This window comes from Cyclopterus lumpus, chromosome 14 (assembly GCF_009769545.1).
Source record: "Cyclopterus lumpus isolate fCycLum1 chromosome 14, fCycLum1.pri, whole genome shotgun sequence".
NCBI classification, from domain to species: Eukaryota; Metazoa; Chordata; class Actinopteri; order Perciformes; family Cyclopteridae; genus Cyclopterus; species Cyclopterus lumpus.
Window position 1 is genome coordinate 13,196,036 of NC_046979.1, and position 26,214 is coordinate 13,222,249.

The 26,214-nt window shown below is 39.9% G+C and overlaps 3 protein-coding genes across 5 annotated transcripts; 1 reads left to right on the top strand and 2 right to left on the bottom strand.

The window, feature by feature from the left end:
* Positions 1-7,599: 7,599 nt before the first annotated feature.
* LOC117742846 (complement C1q-like protein 2) lies at positions 7,600-11,701 on the bottom strand. Its single transcript, XM_034550496.1, has 5 exons — positions 11,672-11,701; positions 10,779-10,980; positions 10,087-10,170; positions 9,870-9,998; positions 7,600-9,793 (listed from the first exon to the last, which is right to left on the bottom strand). Exons 1-5 carry the CDS (start codon positions 11,699-11,701, stop codon positions 9,513-9,515), a joined length of 726 nt encoding a protein of 241 aa, XP_034406387.1. The 3' UTR covers positions 7,600-9,512.
* Positions 10,869-14,523, bottom strand: mettl27 (methyltransferase like 27). Of its 2 annotated transcripts, XM_034550807.1 has the most exons (7): positions 14,320-14,523; positions 13,915-14,049; positions 13,564-13,692; positions 13,088-13,223; positions 12,791-12,883; positions 12,414-12,661; positions 10,869-10,980 (listed from the first exon to the last, which is right to left on the bottom strand). In XM_034550807.1, the coding sequence occupies exons 2-6, from the start codon at positions 14,032-14,034 to the stop codon at positions 12,453-12,455; spliced, it is 687 nt and encodes a 228-aa protein (XP_034406698.1). In that variant the 5' UTR covers positions 14,035-14,049; positions 14,320-14,523; the 3' UTR covers positions 10,869-10,980; positions 12,414-12,452. The 2 variants fall into 2 exon arrangements, with proteins under 2 accessions (XP_034406698.1, XP_034406697.1); XM_034550806.1 differs by lacking the exon at positions 10,869-10,980 and having other exon boundaries at positions 11,643-12,661.
* Positions 14,524-15,805: 1,282 nt separating this feature from the next.
* Positions 15,806-24,641, top strand: nf2b (neurofibromin 2b (merlin)). 2 transcript variants are annotated; one of them, XM_034550033.1, is made up of 17 exons: positions 15,806-16,183; positions 16,444-16,559; positions 17,304-17,429; positions 18,040-18,162; positions 18,616-18,699; positions 19,047-19,115; positions 19,431-19,513; positions 19,625-19,700; positions 19,809-19,946; positions 20,304-20,378; positions 20,481-20,594; positions 20,700-20,822; positions 21,049-21,266; positions 21,497-21,599; positions 22,171-22,310; positions 22,395-22,563; positions 22,977-24,641. In XM_034550033.1, exons 2-17 carry the CDS (start codon positions 16,470-16,472, stop codon positions 23,022-23,024), a joined length of 1,779 nt encoding a protein of 592 aa, XP_034405924.1. In that variant the 5' UTR covers positions 15,806-16,183; positions 16,444-16,469; the 3' UTR covers positions 23,025-24,641. The 2 variants fall into 2 exon arrangements, with proteins under 2 accessions (XP_034405924.1, XP_034405925.1); XM_034550034.1 differs by lacking the exons at positions 22,395-22,563; positions 22,977-24,641 and having other exon boundaries at positions 21,497-21,622; positions 22,171-22,275.
* The last annotated feature ends 1,573 nt before the right edge of the window (positions 24,642-26,214 follow it).

The window sequence follows — 26,214 nt, forward strand, 5'->3', positions numbered from 1 at the left end:
CAAGGCTATATCTAATGTTACGACATCGAGATCTTGTTCGCAGATTTGGAGACATACCAATAAACAATAACTAGAGGTTTAGACTGAAGAGGCGAACAGCTCGTCTCAAGAAAAGTACAAACAAAAAAATCTAAAAAAGCACACACACACACACACAATGACATGAGGATTCTCAAGGGGGCAAGGAAAACAGAAAGGCATCAATGGACCTACGGTGATCCTGTTTAATCACAGTTGCTGCTAGCTGGTCACATGATCAGGGAGGAAATAGGCCAAAACAGAGGAGTGTGTGTGTGTGTGTGTGTGCACGTGTGTGTGCGTGCTTGTGTGTACCAGAGATAGAGAAGGTAAGAATAAGAAACCATATGAGCATAGTTAGACACACACACAGGCGCGCGCACACACAAACACGCACAAACACATATTCTAATATCTAAATATACGTACACAGACAAACAGCGAGAAGATGCCAAATCTCAGATGATAAGATGAACAGCCTGAGGATTTAGAAGGTTGAGCCAAGACACACACACAGATACACAGACACATACACACACAGACACATACACCCACACACACACACACACACACACACACACACACACACACACACACACACACACACACACACACACACACACACACTTTCTTGTTATCAATCCATTGACATCTCTTAAAGATAAACTGCAACCTGGAATTTATTTTACCATCTCCATTTAGCTTGCATTTGCATATGTTTTTGAAAAGTGTAGATAAATAATTATAGTTATTTTCCTCTCAAGTTCTCGTATCAAAATAAAAATAAGACTGTTTGAGCTGGCGTCCTGACAACACAAAAGCGTGCAAACAATTCATGGATTCCATAAACATGGAAAAATCCTTCACACCTCCAACAACAAAAAAGGCCAGAGCTGCAGCTAGTTGCTGTGCAAACGTCAATCTTTCTGCTGTGTGCTGTTTCCTTTACTTAGTCATCTCCTTCAAATTGTCTTGTTCGTGCCAAATCATGTTTTTAAACACAACAATTTAAATGTTGACACAGAGTTGGAGATCACACAGTGGCATCCATTGGCTCCAGACGGCCTCCTTATTGTAATTGGCTCAGAATGTGTTTAACTTAATATTTGTAATGAAAGTTAAAACAGGTTCATACAGATTTTGCGATTACAGTAACTATAATCATATTTTTCAGAGGCTGTGGAGCACAATGTAAACACAACATTGACATATTATTACTTTGTAAAAATGACACAGCATTGCCATCATGGAGCAACATTAGCATTCATTTCAGTCCATGTTTCAATGGTGAACGTAGGTCCTCCACCAACTCTCACCAGCTAGTTCCTAGTGCTGAGCAGGTATGTTGTGTACAGTACAGAATATCTTTCACTGTAAACAGCTGCCAGCCGCTGTCCAAAAATGACACAATGAGAGGAGTGGGAGTGAACCAAAATAGTAATGTTGCAGCCAAATAGCTGAACAATGAACTGAAACACACTGTAAAGCTCCGTAAAGCCATGTTGAGTTCATATGATAATCCTCTGTAAATTCATCACCATGAGCGACCGTTTTCACATTATCATTTCATACAAAAACTACTGATTTATCCGCTTTACCAGCACCCTTCTATGAAGATACAAATACTTAAAGCACAATCAATCATGTTTCAGACCACGAAAATACATTTCAACATTGCATTCAAAACGTATTACTGACCATTGAACATGGGGAAGTTACGAAAGTAGTAAATATCTGTGTGTATCTTACTGCTGAATTTGTAAGGAGAGAAAAAAAGAGTGTAACAATGGACACAGACAGAGTTAGACTTTGTAAAGTGATGATGAAGCACAATAATATACATAAATGATAGGTGATAGTAAAACAACAACAAGGTTTGACTGAACAACGCACGGTAAAAAACGGGTTTGCACTATGACAAGTTCTAAAAATATCCTCATCCTTGTAGAAAATGACAGTGCACACAAAGCGAAATGCATTCCCAATGACAGCAAACCCATCAGGCTGAGTGTTAGAGGTGCCTCATTATCTTCTGGTTTGACAGTATCCTGTCCTGTTGATCCCAGGGTAACCTCATGTTGGTGAGCTGCAGAACGGATATAAGGAGGACTCAACCTTCACATTGAGGGGCTGTCCACACAATTGAGAATAGATCCACTAATAGTTGTTGAATGCACGACACAGAACGGACTAACTCACATTTAGCTAATGGCTAATTGCTAACTTGATATCAAAGAATGACCTGTGGTTCATAGATGCTAGAAAGCTTTTAGATAAATCCATTATAGGGAGACCGGAAAAAAAAACACACACATAAGCTCACACACTTTCGAGATCAATATCTAATTTGACAGCTGTCACCTTCACCAGATCTGCGGAGCAAAGCAAAACGCACAGCAGTGACCTCCAATCACAGAGCAGTGATGGGGCCATATGGCTTGTTGTAAATATGTTACTGTTGCTTTTATGGTATTTGTATCAGATCAAAAAATGTTGGACAATTGTTTTTTTTTAATCCCATATAGTGCGTTATGTGCGTTGATGTGCAGTTTCAATTTCCGTGGAAGAAATGTTGGTGGAAAAATGCAAAGGAAACTGAATAAAATATAATATAACATATGACATGTGATTTAAACATCACTCAAGCCTCTGTTCCATTCAGAGATGTTACAGCAGTGTGGACCATTGTCAAATTCCTTTATATATAAATGCCACATATTTGTTTGCCTTTTTCCTCAAAATTAGACAACTTCAATGATAACTTCTGTTACATGACCTTGACCTCACCACACAGATCCCTTTTTAGTGCACAATTGCAAACATGGTGAAACCAAAGAGGAAGGTTGTTTGATTTAATTTAATTGAAACTGGAACCAAATGACTATCACCAGCATATTCATTCATCAACTGTGGGTGCAAGGTCACCCTCTGCCCTTGATGAATGGAATAACCCATCTTCATCAGTGACAATAAATGGTTCCAAGTTCACTTCGATTTGTATCGCGATGATTAATACGTAAACAATGTTGGTGCTATCAGGCGGGACAGTAAAGGCTGTGTGTGACAGCAGGGATTTATATCTTTTAGATAGATTTTACCATTGAAAATACATAACTAGATCCAATACCACTTCAATTCCACAGAGTTCACTGGGAACTTTTGGTTATAATGTATTTTGAAGCTGAAATTGGCAAATCATGTGTTAGAATACAATTATTCTGTTATTGAATAAAACACCGCATGGAATACCTGTATTGCAGAAGATTGGATTGAGTAAGGGTGATTGGTTTGATTAAATTTGTGCACAGGATGGCCAGGACGGCTCTGTTTGCTGCAGCTGACACCGAGGGTGAGTGAATCACTAAGTGACTTGTCAAGAAGAAAGAACTTTTTACAATGCCGTGTCCCAGCAAATGCATGAATTGTTTGAAGCATTTGAAGAAGAAAGCTAGGCTTAAATATTGTGTGTGCGCATGTGTTTATGTGAGTGAGAACGGCGTCCGTGCGTGCAGTAGCCCAGCTCTCCTCAGTGCTGCATGGATTTGCATCTCATTGACAAAGTAAGCTAAAAAAAGCCACTCACTCTTTGTGTTACCCCACCAGAAAGACTCTATAACGGCTCGTTTGAATCATAACAAATATCTATATATAAAATCAATAAAGGCATCTGTTTCTCCTAGTATTCCTACTGCCGCAATTTAAATCGGAAGGACAAAATAATAAATTCAGCTTTGTAGCCTGTTAGTCCCTTCTGAGGCTGCACAGTGGTTACATAATAACAATATATATATATATATATATATATATATAGTTTTGTCTCGACAAAGAAATAAGCATACAGATATAACACACAAACACACATACCTCAGACTGAAAGAAGCCCTGTGGGTATATAACAGTCTGTATCTACCATTGGTTTTGTGCAGTTAACTGTTGCTGGAGTTTGACAGATTAGAGAAACCCCATTGGCCCAGATGACTGAAGTGCAGCAATGACCTTGCCAGGTACAGACAAGAAAAACATGCACACACACACGCACACGCACGCACGCACGCACGCACGCACGCACGCACAAATCCACACCCACATACAGTATGAGCATATGCAAACACATTCAGCCACGTTCCCCCAATAGTTGTAATGAGCTTGTATATTGACTGTCTACCAGGTATGTGGGCATTTGGTACAAAACAACAATACGTGCTTTGTGAACAGCTTTTACACACTGAACCGGTACACCAGCAGAATAAAGACAATTACAGCATTAATTGAGAATAATGGTGCTGTATGTTACTGGTCATAATCTAAACTACCGAAATAGTTACAGCACATAGCTCCCCATGAAATCACAAATTCTTGTTTTTACACTTAAAGGTACAAGATCCGAGATTGTGAGGAACTCAACTGCCTCTCAACCGCTCTCAACATGGTGAAGGCGAGCTGGTGTTAACAGCGCTAACAGTGCAATCTACAGGAGGTAAACAGTGTTTACCTGAGGGGGAACTGGAGGATGGGTGCTACACCTTTATGCAACGCCGCTGTCGGTCAGGACCACAGACTGTATAAGAAGTGCACATAGTTGTTGTGATGTCACACATTGGTTTGTGTACGGCGGATTTGAAGCTTTAGGTTTGACATATTGGCTGTCACCATCTTGGGATTTTGGCCGTCGCCATTTTGACTTTTTGCAACAAGTGAACGGAAGTGACCATATTTGGACTACAGACATTTAGAGACTACGGAGACGGCTCTGGTAGCAATAGCGACCTGTCAACCACGACGTAGCCCGCCCTAAAGCATACCATGTTTTATGGCCTCTGGGACCATAATTTACTAAATTAACGTCATGCTGTTTTGAAGAGGTCTTAATACTAGTGATATAGACCATAAACTGACAATGTTTGCTGAGGTAATAAAGTGAGAAGTAGATATTCATATTTGTAATGAAAGTTTGGTCGGCTGTAACTCAGTGGGGAGAGAGGTCGTCCTGTAACCACAAGGTACCTGGTTCGATCCCCGCTCTCCCCATAGTTGCATGTCCAAGTGTCCTTGAGCAAGACACTGAATCCCCAGTTGCTCCCCAGGCGCTCCACTGCTCCTTAATAACAGGATGGGTTAAATGACTTCTCAGATGTCTTTTTGCAACCAGAGGAGTCGCCCCCTGCTGGCCAGTAGAGAGAAGGCAGGTTTAAGGTATGCTTACTTTTTCAGAACTGGAGGTTGCCGACTGGTCGAGAGGACGTTATCAGCTGTAACCACTGTATGAGAGCAGGGCAGAGCAGCGGCCTCAAGCTCACATGCACCAAAAGCACACTCGGCAGGCCCAGAGCATGACAAGGTTGGATAACAACATTCACAGGGTGAGCGTGTCTTCATCCTCTGCTCCGATTTACATTACTCAACTATATCTTTTACATTTAAAGATAATATTTGTTTGCCGCTGTATTAGTGCTCTGAATGTTTAATAAAGCTCTTTTAAACTTTGGAGAGAGCCAGGCAAGTTGTTTTCAGTCTTTATCTTGAGCTAATCAACTCCATTACATTCCCCAGCAACAAACTGAATGGACAATGATGACCTTCTTGTCCAACTCTTAGAAAGTGAATAAACATAAATCCCAAAATATGGAACTATTTCTTTAAATCCCTCTAATGCAGGACATTATACCCTGAGCTGAACCAAATCCTAAACATGACTTGACAGTAAATACAGTCCAAAAATAGTACACTAAAATGGTCCTCAGCCTTCTTCATTTAGGAACTATATGGACATTTATTTAATTGTGTTAGAAAGAGGAGATGAGAGAGTGAAACAGATGCCTTCAGTAGTTAACCGCACATTGTACACACACTTTAAAACAAAGGGAATCACTGTGACATTTGAATTAAATATGAGCCAACATTTCAACTAATTACCATACACTGAATGTGGATGAATAAGATGGAGCTTGCCCAGTGCCTGTTCTATTGTTCTTCACACCATCTCCATTTCTGTCTCAGGCATTCATTCATTCTTTGCCAAGTTCACCACGGCGATACCAGGTGGGGAAGCAGCTCGCTTTCATCTGCAAGACAGCAGAAACCCCATGAAAGGATCAATATCTCTGAAGAAACAATACAGTGTATGTAGATCCTGTAGATGTGGCTTCTTGCCAAGATACAATTCTGCAGAAAAGACTGCTCTAATTCTGTTTATATTGAACGTGTGAAGATAAAAGATATTGGTGTGGTTTTTACTGGATGACAACTCCTGTCACCTGACTTCACCTCCTCTACATGCCTCACACTCATGGAAAGAATGGGGTTTGCATTCTTACTTTTGCTGAGACGAGGCCTCCAGCATCCAATTATTTCACTCCTTAAAATTCCTTCACAGCAAAACCCTTTCAAAAGCCTGTTCTCTCTGTCTTCAGGACGTGATTTCACTCCTTTATGCCTTTGTAGCCCTTCCTCTCCAGCCAGCGCAGCCTCGAATGCAATTTACAGTCTCTAAATGTACCGCTTTCCCTTCTCTCCTATTACTCTAATCTGTGTGCTGAATGCCACGGGACCGATCACAGTTAAAACAGATGGAAGAAACTGTCTCAGGGTCTCAATAGTTAGAGAGGAAGCAACCTCATCTCCAGGGAAACTCTGTGAATGAGTCATTCCCCGAAATCTGAAATTCCTGTGGCTGTTGGACATCACGCTGTGATGAGTCCCCATGAGGGAAGCTCTCTCCCTCATCCGCTTATCTCCTTCACTCTTAGAAAATCCTTTTTTGTGTGTAATCATAATCTCATCCGAACAGATCCATCATTGCCATTGAGACAGTTAATGCAGCAAAAGGCTCTTAAAGGGTATCTGTAAAAGAGAAAGTTCATTTTCTTTTTTATTACTGTGGAGCATTCAGTCGACCTCATTGTAGCTCTTTTTAAGATCAAACAAAAGTAGGGAGACAGACAGGGAGACAGACAAAAGCAAAGACACAGGAAGTCTGACATTTGGGTACACGGTTTCCACACGGCCGACTCATTTCTATTTTACTCTTACTACAACGTGTTAGACAGTCCATGCACTAACACGCCAAGGGTTCATCCATACTCAAGGGTTCATCCATACTCACATTTCTATGTTGTTGCCTTTATTTTGTATCAAAGTCCCTCCTTACTGTACCTCAGAGCTTCATTGTGCTGAATATAATCTACGGTCCAATATCTCGAAAATTGATAAAACTACGATAAAACATGAGATCCTATCAGACATTCAAAGTTGATGTACAATTATTTTTGTTTTCACTATTATTTGGCCTGCTCAGCGCACCACAACGAGTCAACAAAAGCCCAATCAGTCCGATCTCAAGGTCCCCCCTCAGGCCTTAGGCCCTGAACCCCCCTCAGGCCTTAGGCCCTGAACCCTCCTCAGGCCTTAGGCCCTGAACCCCCCTCAGGCCTTAGGCCCTACACCCCCCTCAGGCCTTAGGCCCTGAACCCTCCTCAGGCCTTAGACCCTGAGCCCCCCTCAGGCCTTAGGCCCTGAACCCTCCTCAGGCCTTAGACCCTGAGCCCCCCTCAGGAATTGAACAGCCATCACTTGGTAAATTGTTGAGTGTGAGAGGCAGCAAGGGCTCAAGATGGTATAAAAACAAATGGGACAGTGGCGACATACCTTGTTACCTTGACGACCCCAATACATGTTATGTACAACTGTGGGTTTTGATTTGACATTTTTTACTGCCTGATTTTAAAATTTAATGTAATAGTCAAATAAGATATTTACAAAACACCACCATTGAGCAAGAATATCGCAATTTGACATTATACTTAATATAAGTAGTATGTTATGGTGATTTCAAACACATGCTTTCCCAGAGGAAATCATTCACAATTCATAGCTCTGTGACATTAAAATGAACAGTTAGCAGGGAAGCCCGGAGGCTGAGAGAAAAAAAGGTTAACAGAGAGGATGGCAAATGGGTGTTCAGCCTGGCATATTAAATGAACACATGAAACATTAAAGACTTAGGATGGTGTCCCCCAAACAGATGAAATCAGAGTATTTCAAGCATATGCTATAAGGCACACCTAACGTTAGTTTATACATCAAGCATTTCTTTTAATTTAGCTTATTAAAGCTCTTTGACAAAAACGAGTACATTGATTTTTTTGGCAATTACCGCCTGTCCTTAAAATCACGAAGTAAAAAATGAAAACAAACAATTGTACACAATGTTTTTAGCATCGTCACGATATTTGGTAGCAAGATACTGTCCCATTCGTATTTATACTGTGTCAAGCATTAAGGGGACAGGTGAGTCCCTCAAGACTTTGGGATTGGACCAAACCCCCGTGACACACAACCACAACTATTGACACATACAAACAAGCCTGGAACATTTAGCAGCAGAACATATACATATTACCCTCAGATATTCAAGAAAGCTGGCATAGACTTAAAACTGGATGCCTTCTATAAAACAAAGCTAAAAGAGATCACCTACTTGACATCAATCATAACTCCAAATGAATGACAAAATTGCTCTTTTAACTGGTGAATAAATAACATAGAAAATGGAGGTTATAATGATAACCTTCAAATGTGGATTTAATGTCTTAAATAAAGTAATAGTAATTGCATTAATAGTATTAAGAATATAACTAATTCAGATTTATCTGTTTTCTTGAAACCTCATGAGCCTGAAATAATAATTAGGGAATATGGAAGCAGGACATGTGGCGACTGCAGGCAGTCTGAGCAGGTGAAGCAGTCTCCCACTGTGTGAATGAGTGGGATTCAGAAGTGGCAACATTCACTGTTTAGACAAAAAAAGAGGCACTTAAATAATAGTTTTCATCTGTGTTAGCTACAATGATTATGTGTTTTCCCCTGATCACAAATACGTCTAAGAACAAATTAAAAAAAGTCAAAACATTAATGTGCTGTGTGATTTGAATGAATATCCGTTAGATTCTATTTCCATTTAGTTTTTCTTTTGTATTTATGGTAATATAGATACATTCATGTGACTTCATTGCCGCGTACATACTCTGATAGCAAGGCTTGTTTTTAAAAAGATAATGTAAATAACATAATTGTGCATTACAGTGTAAATGGAAAACAATGGCTTAGACCTGAGAGGAACATTATTAGGTATACCGTCTGTTTCCATTCTGTGCTAGTTACTTTGATGCCGCTATATTTCAAGGGAATTATTATTGTTAACTTTAAAATGCCACTTTAACATGTGTTAGTAACAATAACCCAGTAATATAATAGCCTATTACAACAACACACTAGGAGGCTATTTTTCTGTAAAAATGAATGTGCTCGTTTGAGATGTTAAACTGTTTTAGTATGTGAACATCAGCACAGTTCATGTACATGTTCTATATGAAGATAACAAGCTTTATTTGAATGTTTTCAAATGCAAGTCAGATTCAGAATCCCATTATTTGCTGTGTAGCCAACAACAACAGGGTCTGTGACAAATTAATCACACAGCAGCCTAAACGACATCCTCACAGTGGGAAGAGAAGGGTGCCACTGAAGGTGTTGTGGTTATTGCTATCGTCATAGAGAGAATAGGTTGATGGGAGAACCAGGTGAATGGCGTCTCCTGCCATCAGCTCCAAGACGACAGAGTTAGTGAAATACTTGTAAAGTTGATCTTCCTTCCACTCCACGTTATACATGATCTTCTGGTTGTTCTTGTACACATATACACCCATAAGGCCTGTGTGGTTAGCACACACCGTGAACTGGAGATAGTAGACCCCTTTGACTGGTGCTGTGAAGAAACCTACGGAGTAGAAAATGCAAAGCAATAATTATTGATTTATGTAAACTTACATGTCCGTGTGCCCTGAAGTATTTACCTGTAGCTGGACTGTAAGCATTGCCGATGTTGGTGAAGACCTTGCTGTATTTCAGTGTGATGTCTGCGCTGTTTGGTCCAACATATCCCGCATCAGTGAGAGCTGTGTAGAAGGCCACCTTTGGTTTCTCTGTTAACACAAAACAAGTCATTGTATGTCATAAAGCTGAAGCTGGAGCTCACAACCAGTACATCAGTTCACGGACATATTTCTTCACCTGCATTTTCTCTCTCCAACTGGTCCATCCTGGACTTGATAACAAGAAGTTCACTCTCACTGCTTCTCAGTCTGGTCTGTAAGTCTGGAGGTGATGCAATGACAGAGAAATACAGAGCAGAGCAAACTGTTCACATGCGCAACAAAGGACATACAACATCTTGGCTCTCATCTTTTCTGTTGAACCAGTAATCAAAAGTCTACTAGACTGAAATGTCCATGACAAGATTAAACCCTATTTAACTTTCACTGTCCAACAAGTCCTCATGCCCTTTTGACTAAATAGGTCATTTGTTTGAGCCGTCCAAAAGTGTTGGCAACTAAAACCATTTCGTGGCTTCCAACTAATAAAGTTGTTCTTAATACTTTGAGTGTTGCTGGAGGTTTTGATCGTAAAAGACTAAAGTTTTGTCACTTGACTTCACTGGTTTATTGTGTGTCAATGTTTAACCGTGCTAGCAGCATGCCTTTTATCTTATCCATAACACAGATTTTCCGAGCTGGTCCGGTCTGCACGTCTGGAGTTAATGCAATGACAGAATTACAGAGTAGAGCAAACTGTTCACCTGCACAACATCTTGACTCCCATGCATCTTTTGACCCAATACTCAAAAGATATACTTGAAACCCTTCAATCTAACTGTTAAAGGACAACATTATGAACACTCAACAGGAAAAGTAACCAGTCTTTACCAGAATGATCTCTCTGAAGCAGCTCAAGGTGCACTCTAAGCACCACCACCATGTCTCTCAGAGCCCTCACCTCCGCCCAGATGTCAGCGGGGGGCAGCGTTATGGTCTGCTCGATCCATTCATCAGCTGTGTCTTTTGGAGCGGTGTCCTGAGACTCTCTGATCTCGCCCACCTCGGCGAAACCCTGGCCCTGAAGCACAGACTGAGCAGCACCAACAGCAAAGCAAGAACAACCCTCATTGTGTTTAGTGCACTGGTACAGTTGAACTGTCTTATATAGTCTCCAAACTTCAGCTGGCTGAACTAATGGGAAAAACAACAGGTGTTTTTTGTTTATTCAAAGCCTCTGGTGCTGGTGAGAAAATACAAGCTGCTACATACGGTTGGAACACTTTAACTATCAAACTCTCTCGTGCAGCTGTGAATAAACCCTGTTTATTAATGCACACAGAAAAACACTTAAAGAAACTCACGTATCCTAGTGCCGAGGCCTTTTAGTGTGACTGAGGATTAGGGTGACGGTAGTGAATCTTTTTTCTTCTGTCTGATATATTATAAATTAATACAAGACTGTCCTCTGTTAAAACACTGCGATAGTCTTTAAAATCTTATGTGTTGATTTATTTTCATGTTGTAAATCATTTGTGGAATCATTGAAGCCCACAGAGTCAATATGGTCTCCATGGCCCTCTGGTGGCAACCCAAATACATAAACTCAATCTGGACAGAACAAAGTCCTTCAGATTGCTGAACTACAGCCAGGGGTCATAGGTCAGATAGTCACTTCACTTTCTGGTGATCAGTTTAAGACAACAAAACCTGAAAAGTACCATTCATGAGCTGTATAGACCAATACTAAAGAGATTCTTCTGGCTGTAGTTTATTTGACAAACATTGAGCACACCATCAGTATCTTCCACCATGTTTACTTTGATTCAGATCCAAATGCAGATAAAATAACACATTTAGAGAATTCTGTTTCATTGATGAAGGTGTCGCTCACCTCTTGCTTTTTGGGTGTTTCATTAGAGTATTTTCACTGTTAATGTGTATGAATTGTTAAATTTGACTCAAGATGTTTTTAGTCAACTAAATACAGTATTTTCACTAACCAAGTTCATGTGTACCAACACTTAACTGAAATTAAATCCTTCAATGTTTTTTTACTTGACCATTCAAACCCTGTTTCTCAATTATGAAGACGCTTTCATGGCTAATGGGCTGCCTGGGGTTAATTGAACCGGTTATCGGAATTTTTCTGCTGAGTTACAAAGTGCATGCGATCATATTCATATTAAACTCATATCAAACAGATTAATGTGGAGCAGATATGTATGCATTCAAGACACAGTAAACAGACACAAGTTAGTCCTTCTTATACAATCATTTTCTACTAGGAATAATGTACAACATACCCACAAGATCGTGTACATATGTAAGAATCTGAGTATATTGCAACATGCCTGCAGCATGAATACTGTTCAAAGCAAAACTGAAACATTTAGTCATGAACGTTTTAAGTCTCACATTTACATCTGCGAATGAAGCTCCACATCTTTAACTTTGTGAATAACATTTCCAAAAGATGAGTACAATTAGTTTGAAAATGTTGCATCTTCTTGGGTTGTTTTGTACCTCCGGTGTGATGTCAAGCCTTTGTTGTGGTGCGATGTGCTATAGTTGTAGTTTCCTATAGAGGTACACAACCCCAGATATGTAGCCGTTCTCCTGCTCCGACACGGCTCTCTCCCAGTCCTCCACCTCAGCGACCTCCACACAAGTCCAGAGCCCTTCGTCCTCCATCTGCTTCAGCTCATGCTCCAGGGCAGCTTTGTACTCCACGTTTTTAAGGTTACTTCTGGTCGTCATGCAAACGTGCCCACCTAGTGGATTCAGGTCATAGTCATTGTTTTTGATTGATTACAATTCACAGACAGTGAGGAGATACTGATTTACAACCAAGGATCAGAACTGCAGTACAGGCAGCATGAAACCAAAAGACATATTCTCACCAGGTTTGGTGGCCTTGCACAACTCTCTGACGACATTAACCGGGACCTGACCAGCACTGAGAGCTCCAACGATCACAACCACATCAAACAAACCTGCAGGAGGAAGGGAAAGGGGGAGGATGATAAGACAGTTTGCAGTACTAGTGTAAATAACAGGAACGATTAGGAATATTAATTACCCATAATATCATGTAAGAAAAAAAGAAAAGAAAAGTTGTCTATCATACCCCGCTTGAGGGTCCCCGACTGAACCAGAGACGAATGACCCATGTGACATGGCATAAACCATAACATTACCCTTCTGGACCGGTAGTGGCCCCTCCCCCAGCATGGACTGATTCAGGTCCTGGTATAACTCGCTCTCTCTGGCCAACGTCAACATCGCCTCGCTTCCATCAATCCCCACAAAATGTCCAAATCCATGTCTCTTCATCTGTACACAGACACATTTGGTGGTTTAACAGTCATACTGGTCAAATCAATTGAACATGGACATTAAAAACGGATAGGTGACAGGGTTTGCCTTGTTCTAATTTGTAAAATCATAAAAGGGAAAATGTTTTAAATAAAGGTTTTGATCCAAACATGAAAATCTATGCACGGAGAGAGGAAATTCACTCAAAATATGTCTAAACTGACACAGACCAGACACCAAAGTCATATTTCATAGAGCTGAATATTTTTCGTTTGGTAACTCTAAACTCTTTTTCTTTTTTTTCTTCTACAACATTAAATTACGTATTACTGCGTCAATCCTGTATCTTGTGAGTTACCTGTCTGGCCACCAGTCCTGTGCCGCAGGCCACATCCAACACTACAGCTGCTTCACGATCACCGCGGAAATGGGAGGAGATGCTGTTTGCTGCCAGACTTGGTGCACGGTAGTCCAGAACAGCCACATCCTACTCAAAACCAGTTATACAATACAGACTTTAAGCACAGATAAAGAAGGATGAGCACGGCACATACACATTCGGTTAGTTTTAAAGAAATTAGAAGACATTTTTTTAATGTCCCCCATGCACAATAATGTCAGTTAAACCAATCCTATAATTTAACTGGAGGACAAAAACCACTGCCAATACATTTGCTCACGTCATCTTATTATACGTTCATAAACTCACCTGATCATAGTTCTCTGCCCAGGAGTTGTAGAAGTTGACCTTTTCTCCTGATGTGACGCTTTCATGAGCTGATAAGATAGTCGCTTTCACATTTTCAAACGTGTTACTGACAGCTGCCATTATGCTATTGACAACCTGTTTAAAGAACGAAAGAACAATATAGACAACATAGTGGTAATAATGACAGATATCAGAACATTCATTATTGAGTTTAAGTATGAATGGAAATTGCAGCTCAGTATCTACTCCACACTGTGCAACTAGTGGATCAGTTTCCTTTGCTTAATGCGGTCTTCTCTGACCTCGCCTATGGCTATAAAATATATACTGTATAAATATATACTGTATAAATATATATAATATGATACATTACGCAAAGGATGAACACGCATGATAGTGAGTTACCAGTAGCCTTGTCGGTTGTCTTTTCTTGCAATTTCTTCTTCAATCGGCAATCAAATTGGTTCCCCAAACTGTTTCTGAAACACGACGGAACAACAATACAAACTGTGTTGTTGAGCGAAGTGTACCAGGAAGTGTTGCGCAGGAAGAGCAGGAAGAGGTTGCTGCAGAGTCTGACTGCGGTGGAGAAGTTAATGGAAACCTCACGAAGTGAAGGAAAGTGGTCTCACTAAGCTACGTAGTAATAATGCGACGGCGGCTGTTGTTGTAGTTTTACGTGCCGTGGTGAAACTACAATGTCTCGAAGATGGACTACAAAAAGCGTTACAAGAGATATGTTGAAACGTTGAAGTAGTAGTTAAAATGTCCAGTTCATTATCTGTCGTGTCCCTACACCCCCTTGCAGTATACTAATTAACCTGTTCAATAAGAATTATTCCTCTGTGAAAATATTTTGAATTCAATCGGCGTACATATTTAGATTAATTAAAAGCCACACTTGTTCGTTTTTTTTAACTGATGCTTGTTGCTCACAATCACGATCACAATTTCTGCTGAAACACTGACAATGTTCCTCTCTGGGACTCAAAAAGTGGTATATTCTCTTATGCGTGGACAAGCTATACTATATTTGGAATTACTAGGACATTATAATTATCAACATTTAGAATGTATAAAGTAAATAAAAGATACTAGGATAAATTTGGTATGAGGATCCTCCCTCAAAACAATTAGAAGGTGTTTTGACTCTGCAATTTCACATCCATTTGGACCATTATTATAGGCCTCATAACGCCCCAACAGCTTGAAGACTCTAGTTAAATAACTTGATAAAATAATAATAATAAAATGATCTGCACATATCACTATATCCTTCATCGGAACCTTTAAATCCTCTGGAAATGTTTGATCTGTAAATCAATAGAGCAGATTGATAAATATGTTAAGTATATCTTCATTATAAGCTATTTGTTCACAAATATAAAGTGTCGGCAGCACTGCAGGTGCGCAAGAAGAAGTCCCAGTCCGCTAAAGACTAACGTGTATGTGCCAGTACCGGCCCACTTCAAGCACTGATAACATGTTTTACTGTAATTCTACTTCATTAACAGTTTGATGGTTGATTAATTATTGGCAACAAAGATGTTATATTACAATCAAATGCATGTATAATACTACTGGCTTGGCACCGATGCGTGTTTGCTAATCCTTCCTGCTGGGTTGGCTTATAAAAAAAAATCATAAATAGATAATGAATGGTCAAAGTCTATCTAATTGACTCGCAGATACTAATCTGATAGAAACATAATTGATAAATAATATTAGTTTTTTGTAGACGTTTCAGTCAATCAGCAGACGGACAGATAATTCTGCATGCTTCGTTCACAGCCACCATATTCCTGCCCTGAAACGCCCGGAGTTGTAATATTTCCGACAACCATTGAAAGCGGCAATGTCTCAAATTCGCGCACATGCGCAGTGACTTTGTCCCAGGCTGCTGTTCGTGTTGCCACCTGTAGAGTGACTTCGGAGTCAAAACAAAAATCTTCTGGAAAGTCCTGATATGTAAAAGCAAGCTAACCAGCGAAAGCACGTAGCTGCAGATAACGTTAGCAAAGTTGTCTCTAAATGGGGATTTAAATAACTTTAACAGCTCACAAAGTAAATCCGTAGGATACATTTCATAATGGAGAGCTCTCCAAAGTTCCGCTCTGTCTACAACTTCTTTTGGTGCTTTTTCGTGGTTTAGCTGAAGAGCTGACGTTGTCTAGTAACATCAGTTAGCTTAGCATTGGACTCCACAACTAAAACAGTCCAGCCTCCTCTGAGCTTGTTGGACGGCAGGCGTTTGTAACTTAACTCGCTGGTAACGGGCCTTTTCTTAATTTCAGCTGCACGTTGTCTTTAACTAAGAGTACAATAACGTTAACGGATGTGTTTTTTTTTCTCTGTAAAACTGCTTAAAACATTACATTATTATCGCCCAGCTTGTTCCCAGCTCAAATACCACTTTGAGTTAACTGTGATTTTAAAACGAAAGTTGTAAAGTGTACATTTCACTGGATCGTTCTGGATCCATCCTTCTCATCCCTTGTCATGTTTTATTCTTCAAATGTGTTTCCGCAGGTTTCGTTGACTGCAACACCCTCAACATGTCTATCCTCGGATTAAAGAAGAAACAGCCGAAGACTTTTAAAGTCAAAGTTATCACCATGGATGCTGAAATGGAGTTCAGCTGTGAGGTATGGGTTTGTTGAGGCAAGCCTACTGAAGCATGGCCGGAAATATACTTGCATGTTAAATATGAGTTTTTTGCACAACTCATGATGTGTAGACTTATCCATTGCCTTATGAATTTGTTTTGTAAAGTTTTAGTAACTGTGCTGAACGTAGGAGACAAGAGTTCAGCATGTTTACTCTTATGAAACAAACAAAGATTGTCTTGGCACTTTTTGCGGTTTTACAGTCATTGTTTAATTTAAAAAAAAATGTTTTAAACATACCATAAGTTGTACGACTTCTTGCACAAGCAAGAAGTCGTACAACTTCCTTGGAGTCGCATCAGTCAGGGTTTCCCCGGGGGAATTGTTAAGCAGATGTTGTAAGCTTCCCTGATTCTGGTGCGTCTCATTTTGTAAACTATTTAGTTAGACTGTCTAATTGATAGTCACGCTCATTAAATACATGGCATATGCTGTGTGAATAGTGTCCCTGCTTTATTTCCCCCCAATAAAGTGTATTGATGTTAGTAAATGTAGTCTATATTTTAAGCAAGGTGGCACACCTCCACTACAAGATACTGGAAAACACAAATACGTTGACTCAAGAGTCGACCATGATGAGTAAAGTGATATTCTGTTCTCCACAAAAAGACCAAGTTCATATTTGGGCTGCTTTTACCAGGAAATAGGTACAGATCAGCAGCTGCAAAACAACACTTTCAGCCACTTAACTCGCTGCTCTCCATCACTTGCTGTTTCTCTCAGGTGAAGTGGAAAGGTAAAGACCTTTTTGACCTGGTGTGTCGCACGGTTGGTTTGAGGGAGACCTGGTTCTTTGGACTCAGGTACACGGTAAAGGACACCTACGCCTGGCTGAAGCAAGAGAAACGGGTGAGTGAAGGCGAGAACTGGCTGAAGAGGATTCATAAACACACAACTCCAACTATGTGGTTAAAATGTTCATTATTTGTATGTGTTGTCCATCATTTAAAATGTCAGGCTAATCTGGATTATGGGGCTGCAACTAATTATCAGATTATTATTTGATTATTTTTCAATAAAAAAATAGTTTTGTCTACAAAATGTCACAACAAAAAAATACCCATACAAATGTACCAGAGTCCAAGGTGACGTATTTAAATGGAGAATCAGTCCTATACCAAAATATATTCAGTTTAAAATATTATAAAACAGCAATTTCTCACATCAGAAAGGCCCGAGCGAGCTAATGTTTGTCATGTTTGCTTGATAAACTACTGTAATTGATTATTGAAATTGTTTATAAATTATAATAATAATAATAATAGTTAGAATGTATATAGCGCTTTTCTAGACACTCAAAGACACTTAAATTGACCAGCAAAACAATGTATTGCCAAAAGTGTTGCAAGTACCTAATTAATCATCATGTACTAATCATGACATGACATTTCAGCTTTAGCAAGAGTTGGGTGTAATTAACATTGTGCACTTTTCCTCTGCTGTTTCTTTGTTCACCAAGGTCTTGGACCAGGAGGTTCCTAAGGACTCTCCCATAACATTTCATTTCCTGGCTAAATTCTTCCCAGAAAAAGTAGAAGAAGAGCTGGTCCAAGAGATAACTCAGCACCTCTTCTTCTTACAGGTAATATGACTGATAACATATATTGTAAACCTTTCGCCTAGGGATACACTGGTCAGGCGTTTTCATGACCGATATTGATTTTTGGGCTTTGGGTATCTGCCGATATCCAGTTCGACACCAGTATTTAATTATTAAACTGTATGACTCACTGTGTGGAAGAAACTAGGATCATCTTTTTATGGTTAAGGCAATGTCAGGCTTGACTGGAACGAAATATAACAAAGAAATACATAGATATAATTGTACTAAATTATTATTTATTAAAATGAGGCCACCAGATTGACCCGTTGTTGCAGATACCTGACATAGCCATTTGAGTCAGTATTGGTGCATTTCTTCTTTGGCATCATTGTTTGGTTTGTTTTTTTACAAATATTTCAGTTTTATTCTCATAGGTAAAGAGAATTCATCTCCATGTTTTAGAAAACTGAATTTCTTCACATTCTTGTATAGGTGAAAAAACAGATATTGGATGAGGAGATATTCTGTTCCCCTGAAGCATCTGTTCTGTTGGCGTCATATGCTGTCCAGGCCAAGGTAAGAAAGCCCTCCAGGGTTAATGTTCTCCTTCTATCATTGCACCTGCAGTATGTTTGTCCTACCTGTATCTCAAACAATGTCGTCCTCTAAAGTCCACCTGAAGTTCACAGTTGATACTTTATGCAAATACACTTTAGGAAACAAAGTTTGATCATCTGTATGCTAAAAGGCTCTCTGTGTGTGGCCATACCGGCACAGATGGGGCACATTCATGCACAATTAACAAGCATATGCATCCCCTTTGGGCAGTGATTTTGTGTCCTCAAAAGAAGAGACTGCACAACTTATGTACACATTATTTAATTCCTCATTTTCCGCCGTCTCTCCCTCAATTTCATTCACAGTATGGAGACTATGACCCAAACTTTCACAAGCCGGGCTTCCTTGCACAAGATGAGCTTTTGCCAAAAAGAGTAAGTTTACATTACTATGTGCACATTTTACTTTTTTGTTTTGTGTGTGTGTGTGTGTGTGTGTGTGTGTGTGTGTGTGTGTGTGTGTGTGTGTGTGTGTGTGTGTGTGTGTGTGTGTGTGTGTGTGTGTGTGTGTGTGTGTGTGTGTGTGTGTGTGTGTGTGTGTGTGTGTGTGTGTGTGTGTGTGTGTGTGTGTGTGTGTGTGTGTGTGTGTGTGTGTGTGTGTGTGTGTGTGTGTGTGTGTGTGTGTGTGTGTGTGTGTGTGTGTGTGTGTGTGTGTGTGTGTGTTATATAATGTTTTTGTCTGTGCCCTAGGTTTTGATGCAATACCAGATGACTGCTGACATGTGGGAAGAGAAGATCACAGCTTGGTATGCAGAGCACAGAGGCATCGCCAGGTGGGACTGACCCCGAAATAATCCTGAAATCCAGCATGTTAAGAGAAATGAACTCTTGTGTTAAAAGTATCTGCTTTGATACGATTGAGTATTTTGACACTGTCCATACAGAGATGAGGCTGAGATGGAATACCTCAAAATTGCTCAAGACCTTGAGATGTACGGTGTCAGCTACTTTGCAATTACAGTGAGTGTAAATAACTGTGCCTTGATGTTCTGTCAATTAAGGTACATTTTGCACCTTAAACATTACCGTCATGTTGGTTTACATTTGTTTTACACATCCCATTGACAGCAAAATAAGAGGGACACAGACCTGTTACTTGGAGTGGATGCTCAAGGACTTCACATCTACAACCCCAACAGCAAACTCAACCCCAACAAATCCTTTCCGTGGAGCGGCATTCGCAACATCTCTTACAGCGAAAAGGAGGTAAAGGCAAACGCTGGTCGTTGGGCAGGACCTGCATTTTCCTGTCACCTTGGAGGAAGTGGAGAAATGGGTGCAATATGAAGTGGCAACAACCTTTAAAAAAATGATTTAGCTGCATATAAATTCCACATTGATAGTTATTTCATAAGGAAAGTATGCTTGAATATTGTTTTGACGGTGCAAAAGAAAACTGCTAATGCATAAAGCTGTTCATAACATCTGCAACGGGATTGTCGCTCTAACCAGTTGGCTGTTCGGCTCTAAAGGCAACAAAGCTGATCTGTCTGTCGACCCGATGCTAAAGAGTTGTGTCAGTAGTGTGGTCGAAATGAACCTTTTACCGTTCCCATGTTGCAGTTCACTATCAAACCCCTGGACAAGAAGAAAGATGTTTTCAAGTTCTACTCCTCTCAACTGCGTGTCAACAAGCTGGTTGGTCGGCTCTTTGTCCATGAAAATGTTAAACTATAACAAAGTTTAGATGAGCGTTACGTGAAGTAAGATATTGCTGGTTTGCATCGCCTGTGTCTTTAGATCCTGCAGTTGTGCATCGGTAACCACGATCTATTCATGAGGAGGAGGAAGGTGGACTCCATCGAAGTGCAACAGATGAAGGCTCAAGCCAAAGAGGAGAAGGCCCGCAAGAAGGTCAGTGCTCTCATCTCCAGGAAATCAATAATAATAACGGATTAGACGTGACATATACATACATATGTGTAGCTTAAATTGAGTTTCCTCAATTCATCCATCTAGATGGAGCGTCAAATCCTGGCCAGAGAAAAACAGATGAGAGAGGAAGCAGAACGGGCAAAAGAGGAGATGGAACGAAGACTCTTCCAGCTGCAGGACGAGGCCCGGCTGGCCAACGAGGCTCTGGTGAGAGCTTCATTGTTAACACAAGTTAGTTGTTGAATCTTCCAGACCTTTGGTGAGCTCCTGTTTAGGCAACACTCTACATATGCCTGTTGATGATTACAAGGACAATACTGAGCCATATTTCTCCGTCACGCTAAGCTCTAAACTCTTCCACAATCTTATCTTTGTATTCACAGATACTAGTTTGTAAAAGTGCTTTTCAAATGTTACAATGCATTTTCTCTAGTTGCGATCTGAGGAGACAGCAGACCTGCTGGCAGAGAAGGCTCAGATTGCTGAAGAAGAGGCTAAGCTGTTGGCCCACAAGGCTGCAGATGCTGAGCAGGACAGGCAGAGGTTAGAGGTCACCGCCATGAAGACCAAGGAGGAGAAAAGGCAGATGGAGCAGAAGATGAGGGAGGCGGAGCAGCTGGCTGTGAAACTGGTGGAGCAGTCTGAGAGAAGGTCTGCAATCATTTTGACTGGTGTCGCGTAAAGCATTTGTTTTAGTTCCTTATTACTCACTTACAGATTTTTTCCCTATGCATTACATTTATTTTATGAAAAGTAATAGTTATATGTATCCATAATGAGTGAAAAACACAGTCTTCTGTTTATAATACTCCCAACTGTTAAGTGCTTGTTCATAACGATGTCGTCCATCAGCCTTGAACCAACCAGACCTCTTCTTCCAGGTTGAAGGAGGCCGATCACCTGAAACAGGACCTGACCGAAGCCAAGGACGCCGAGCGGAGAGCCAAACAGAAGCTGCTGGAGATCACAAAAACAACATACCCTGTACAGTGATGCTGCTGCTGCATGTGTGCTCTTTGTGGTGCCCTTGGTCTTTATTTTTGTGGCTGAATGTAGCTTCTTTGTGTTTTTAAAAGGCTGTTATTGAATATCTCTGCAATATGAATACAGCTTCTTTCAGTGCTGTGCTTTTGTTAGCTCAGGGCCTGCTGTGCTTTTAAATGTAATTTATATTCTTTTTTAAATTACTTCTCATGTATGAATACCCAATCTGTGATGGTTGGTGCATTTCCTGAGTTCTTGATTATTGATCAAGTTCATACAAGAAAGGAGTCTTTGTGATTCTACGTTTTCCCACAGAAAACTATTTAACCAGATAAATACACCACCAAACTAGAAAATATAAGCCCAAATACAAGATGCACTTTCTTATCGATTGGATTTAGTTGTGTAGGAATAGTTTACTTCCATTTTGTGTTGTCAAGCCGAATGACAGCTGTCAAAGTGCGCCTGCAGTGTGCAAAATGTATAATGTACATTATGTTAAGCTTCATATCGCTATATAGTTTTACCCGTGTGTTACCACTTACTTGACATCCGTTTATCGGTTTTCCAGCTCATAGCAGCCTACTCTGCTCCCCCTGCACCTCCTGCACCTCCTGAAGCACCCGACTTTGCATATGAATCAACATCTTCGCGCCTCGACTTCAAGGACTCCGACATGAAAAGGCTGTCTATGGAGATCGAGAGAGAGAGGTGAGATTAGATCCCCTGCAACAGCACTTCAGAAAGACGGTACAGATCCGATTGTGCGTGATTTCTTGACATGCATTAATACAGGCTGGAGTACATGGAGAAGAGCAAGCACCTGCAGGACCAGCTGAAGGAGCTGAAGACGGAGATCGAGTCTCTGAAGCTGGAGGAGCAGCAGCAACAGGCGGGCGTCTACAGCCTCCGCAATGAGGCGAGGGGATACGTCCCGGAGCCGGTCTACCTACCTCACAGCAACGTACGTATCATCTTCTTTGTATTATTATTATTATTATTATTATTACTAATATCGTACATTTTATTGATTGATTACCTGTCAGAATGCTTTATAGAGTAAATAACCTGGTAATAGAGCTAATACTATAAAGTGTTTACCCCTTTTCATCGTTAAATAATATTGGGCTCCTCAGAGGAAACCACAGCCGACTTACTGCATTACTCAAAGCATTATGGGAACTATAGTGCAACATTATTTATCTCAAATGAAAGTAACATGATTTCATTTGACGGTACAAAGATGTTGACTATCCTATCAGATAATAATAATCATCCTGCTATTGTGTACGTGAGGCACAAACCTTCTCTATAGTTAAAAATAAACGGTTTTAAATTGTGCTATTTTAAAGTGCTCATATCCGTCTTGTTTTTCAGCGTAACTCTGCGTACATGTCTCAGATGGCCTTCTTTGAAGAAGTGTGATCCTGGTCCTGCAATATGAGGAAATACTGCTGCTGTGGCTCAGTGCTTCCTTAACATGTTTGATTATTGTTTTTACTTGGCTGAAACTAACAGACACATACACCACGACTGTGTGCTACGGAAAGACTTTAAACGTATCTTAATAACAAACGGCCACTTGTTCCGCTGCCTGCACAGGTTGCCTTGCTAGGTTGTACCACCTGCTCACTGCAGCACCTTCCACATTTATTTTTATATATTCAATGAACACACTAATGTGTGTATCCAACACTGATTCAGGACATGGTGCTGAAGATGGATTTATTACTGAGTTGCTGATGTTTTCTTGTGGTTTTAAGGGATACTTAGCTGTAATATGTCATATGACAAGTTAGACGTCGATACCTGAACAACTTTTTGGGACAGGGATTGAGGTTCATGTTGGAGGCAAAGTTCCTATATTGAATGTCATTTGGTAAATTACTTTTTCAGGCTTGAGGATATTCTGAAAAGTTCTAAATATCCATATGATTTTGTAAATATGGTTATCCTCTTTCAAACCAGCAAGTGTTTCTCCAACTTGACTTTTAAAAATAGTAAATAATGTTTTTTTTAAAAGCCCAAATTTCTGATTATACATGTACCAAGCTATTGTTGAATGTAGCTTTGAACACTAAATACACTTAAAACAACTCTTGATCATTAATATTTAATGTGAAAAAATTAACATTGTAATCTTGCGGATTAGATTATTTCATAAAAGTAGTGATTGCGACAGAAAAGTCAAAATCTGCCGAGTGGCCGTGTGCCGGGACCATGTCTAGATGTGACGCTCCATGGAAAGGTCACGCGCTGTGTGTGTGGTCTCTGCTTCGGTGTTTCACTTGTGTTGGTTCACATACTTCCTCTTCTGTGAACACAGGTGCCTCATCGTGGAGGTTCATCGACGTATACATTTACAAGCTTGAGCTCTGCCATTTCAAGTTTTTATATTTTGTACTGTAGACTGTTGATGTGCCTTGAACTTTATTTTGTACTATTAAGATTTGAGTTGTACGGTTTTATTTGTGCTCATGTGTCATTAGGTGGCATTAGGTGTCCTTCGCGTTTTGGGGGTCGATGCCGCACCCTGACTGATTTACTGATTCATGGCTTCCCTGTTCTCTTCTCTTCCTCCGCTCGTGTACTTCTCAGGGTCGGTGTTGGAGACAAACACTGCAAGTAGAATCTAATCGTTTCTCCCTGAGATAAACACCATTAACGTTCACCTTGTTGAACTTGGTTAAGTCCAACAGTAATTCAAATGGTAAAGGTTATTGACAGCGGTGTGTGTGCACTGTATTTGACAAATATAGACCTGCATGGACTAAGTGAACATTTATTCGACTACACTCCTCATTGCATCCTCAAAAGGGAGCGGCGGGATGCCAAATGCACAGCCAGAGATGCTGCGTGTTGATTACTTGGACCAGCCTGTTGGACTTCTTTATGGACTGAACAGTGAAATATTGTGTAATTGGTATTGTGTTGGATGTCCAAGTGAAAGTGCCCTTTTTCTTTCAACCCATTGCATAAGTGCTTCAATTTGTATTTTTGACCTTTTATTTATTTGTCCTATAAATCCTTAAATAACATCACCATGAATGTTTTCATGAGGTCATTGTGGGAAGTTTGTTTCCATTTTCTAGAATGGGATTTTTCTGCCAAATTTAAATCCAGTTGTTAAAGATATATATATATATATATATATATATATATATATATATATATATATATATATATATATATATATATATATATATATATATATATATATATATATATACCTAAAACAATATTGTACCTTAAGGGATGCCTTTTGTTTCTTATATGCACAACAAAGTTGTGTCAATGTAAATTTAGTCAGGGAGGGAAAGTGTTCTCTAAATATTCTTTAATAGATAATTCTTAGGAATTAATAATCTCAATATTTCAGAATGACTGGGATGTTTTGAAAAGACCTCTTAAAATTTTAGACTGAATACTTAAATTTAGTAGACAAGTTTACACTTCAGTCTGAATTCAATAAGTATTTGCAAATTGATTTGTAATATTCCATGACAGCCGTGTTTATACAATTGTAGTCAATTACCACAACATCCAGTAGTTTCTACCAAGCCTGTTTGCTTGGAGCTGATTACAGTTAGATTTATTTTATAGATAAAGTGAAAGACCGCCTATCAGGTATAAACCTAAAGCAACTGTATTTCAGAGCAAAACATTTTCTTCAAGGGATAAAATACTGTGGACATGAGCCTTTTATAGACGCACTGCTTTTGAATACAGCGATGAAATCTGCAATATGTGTATGCATTCAGAAGTATTCATGTTGAAATGGAGTGAAGGGCGTTATTGTGTTAACTAAAGCCATTTGGATTTGTGTGGAATGAAATAAAAATGTACCGTAATTTGATATTGGTGTACTGACATCATAGCCATGTTAAGCTATAATAATCTACCAGTTTGTACTGTGACTTTGTAAACATTAATCCAAAACTAAACACCAGCGAACGAGTTGGAGGTTGACCATTTTTAAAGTCTGATATAGTAACGATAGTTTGGAGGACTAAGTGGCTCGTAGGCGTGATTGGTTGTCTGTCCCGATATGTCGGCCTGCTATTGGCTGGCGACTTGTCCAGGGTGAACCCGCCTTCGACCCACGCTAGCTGGGATTTGACCCCTGAATAGGATGAGCGGTTACAAATAATGGAATCATTTATAGTCTGTCCTGCTTTTAATGGCGGGGCCAATGCACGTCCCTGTGTGACGCAATAGTTTGTAAAATGTGATTAAATGGACTTTTGAACTTATTTTACAAGACACTGTGTTTGGTCAAACTGCATGATTATTAAAATATATGACAGTTATGAAGTTTTCAAGAAAAAAAACTTGATACATTTGTAGTGGGGAAGTGGCTCTTGGTAAATATTCATGCTGTATAATAAAGATGCAGACGATTAAGAAGACTCATATTTTCTGTCCACCACAACTCCTTTAGTTACAACCTGACTTACAAGGGGGAAACATTTCTCAGGGGAAACAGAGCGACAACTTATCGTCAGTAGAACATTACTACAGCCAAACATGGCAAAACAGCAAGTATACAACTACTGTATAAAAACTCCAGTATCGGTACAATATATTTGTTCAGCTGACATGAAAACAAAAGACA

Bases quoted from the DNA above. Each gene is read 5' to 3' on its own strand.
- nf2b (XM_034550033.1), top strand. From the start codon at position 16,470: ATGTCTATCCTCGGATTAAAGAAGAAACAGCCGAAGACTTTTAAAGTC. The intron at 17,430-18,039 runs GTGAGTGAAGGC...TTGTTCACCAAG, and splicing joins GGCTGAAGCAAGAGAAACGG to GTCTTGGACCAGGAGGTTCC. The intron at 19,701-19,808 runs GTGAGTGTAAAT...TCCCATTGACAG, and splicing joins TCAGCTACTTTGCAATTACA to CAAAATAAGAGGGACACAGA.
- mettl27 (XM_034550807.1), bottom strand. From the start codon at position 14,034: ATGGCAGCTGTCAGTAACACGTTTGAAAATGTGAAAGCGACTATCTTA. The intron at 13,224-13,563 runs GTAACTCACAAG...GTCTGTGTACAG, and splicing joins CAGGACTGGTGGCCAGACAG to ATGAAGAGACATGGATTTGG. The intron at 12,884-13,087 runs GTAATGTTATGG...TTCCTCCTGCAG, and splicing joins GCCACTACCGGTCCAGAAGG to GTTTGTTTGATGTGGTTGTG.
- LOC117742846 (XM_034550496.1), bottom strand. From the start codon at position 11,701: ATGGTGGAAGATACTGATGGTGTGCTCAAT. The intron at 9,999-10,086 runs GTGAAGAAATAT...TTGTGTTAACAG, and splicing joins GTTGGAGAGAGAAAATGCAG to AGAAACCAAAGGTGGCCTTC. The intron at 9,794-9,869 runs GTAAATACTTCA...TCTACTCCGTAG, and splicing joins TGCTTACAGTCCAGCTACAG to GTTTCTTCACAGCACCAGTC.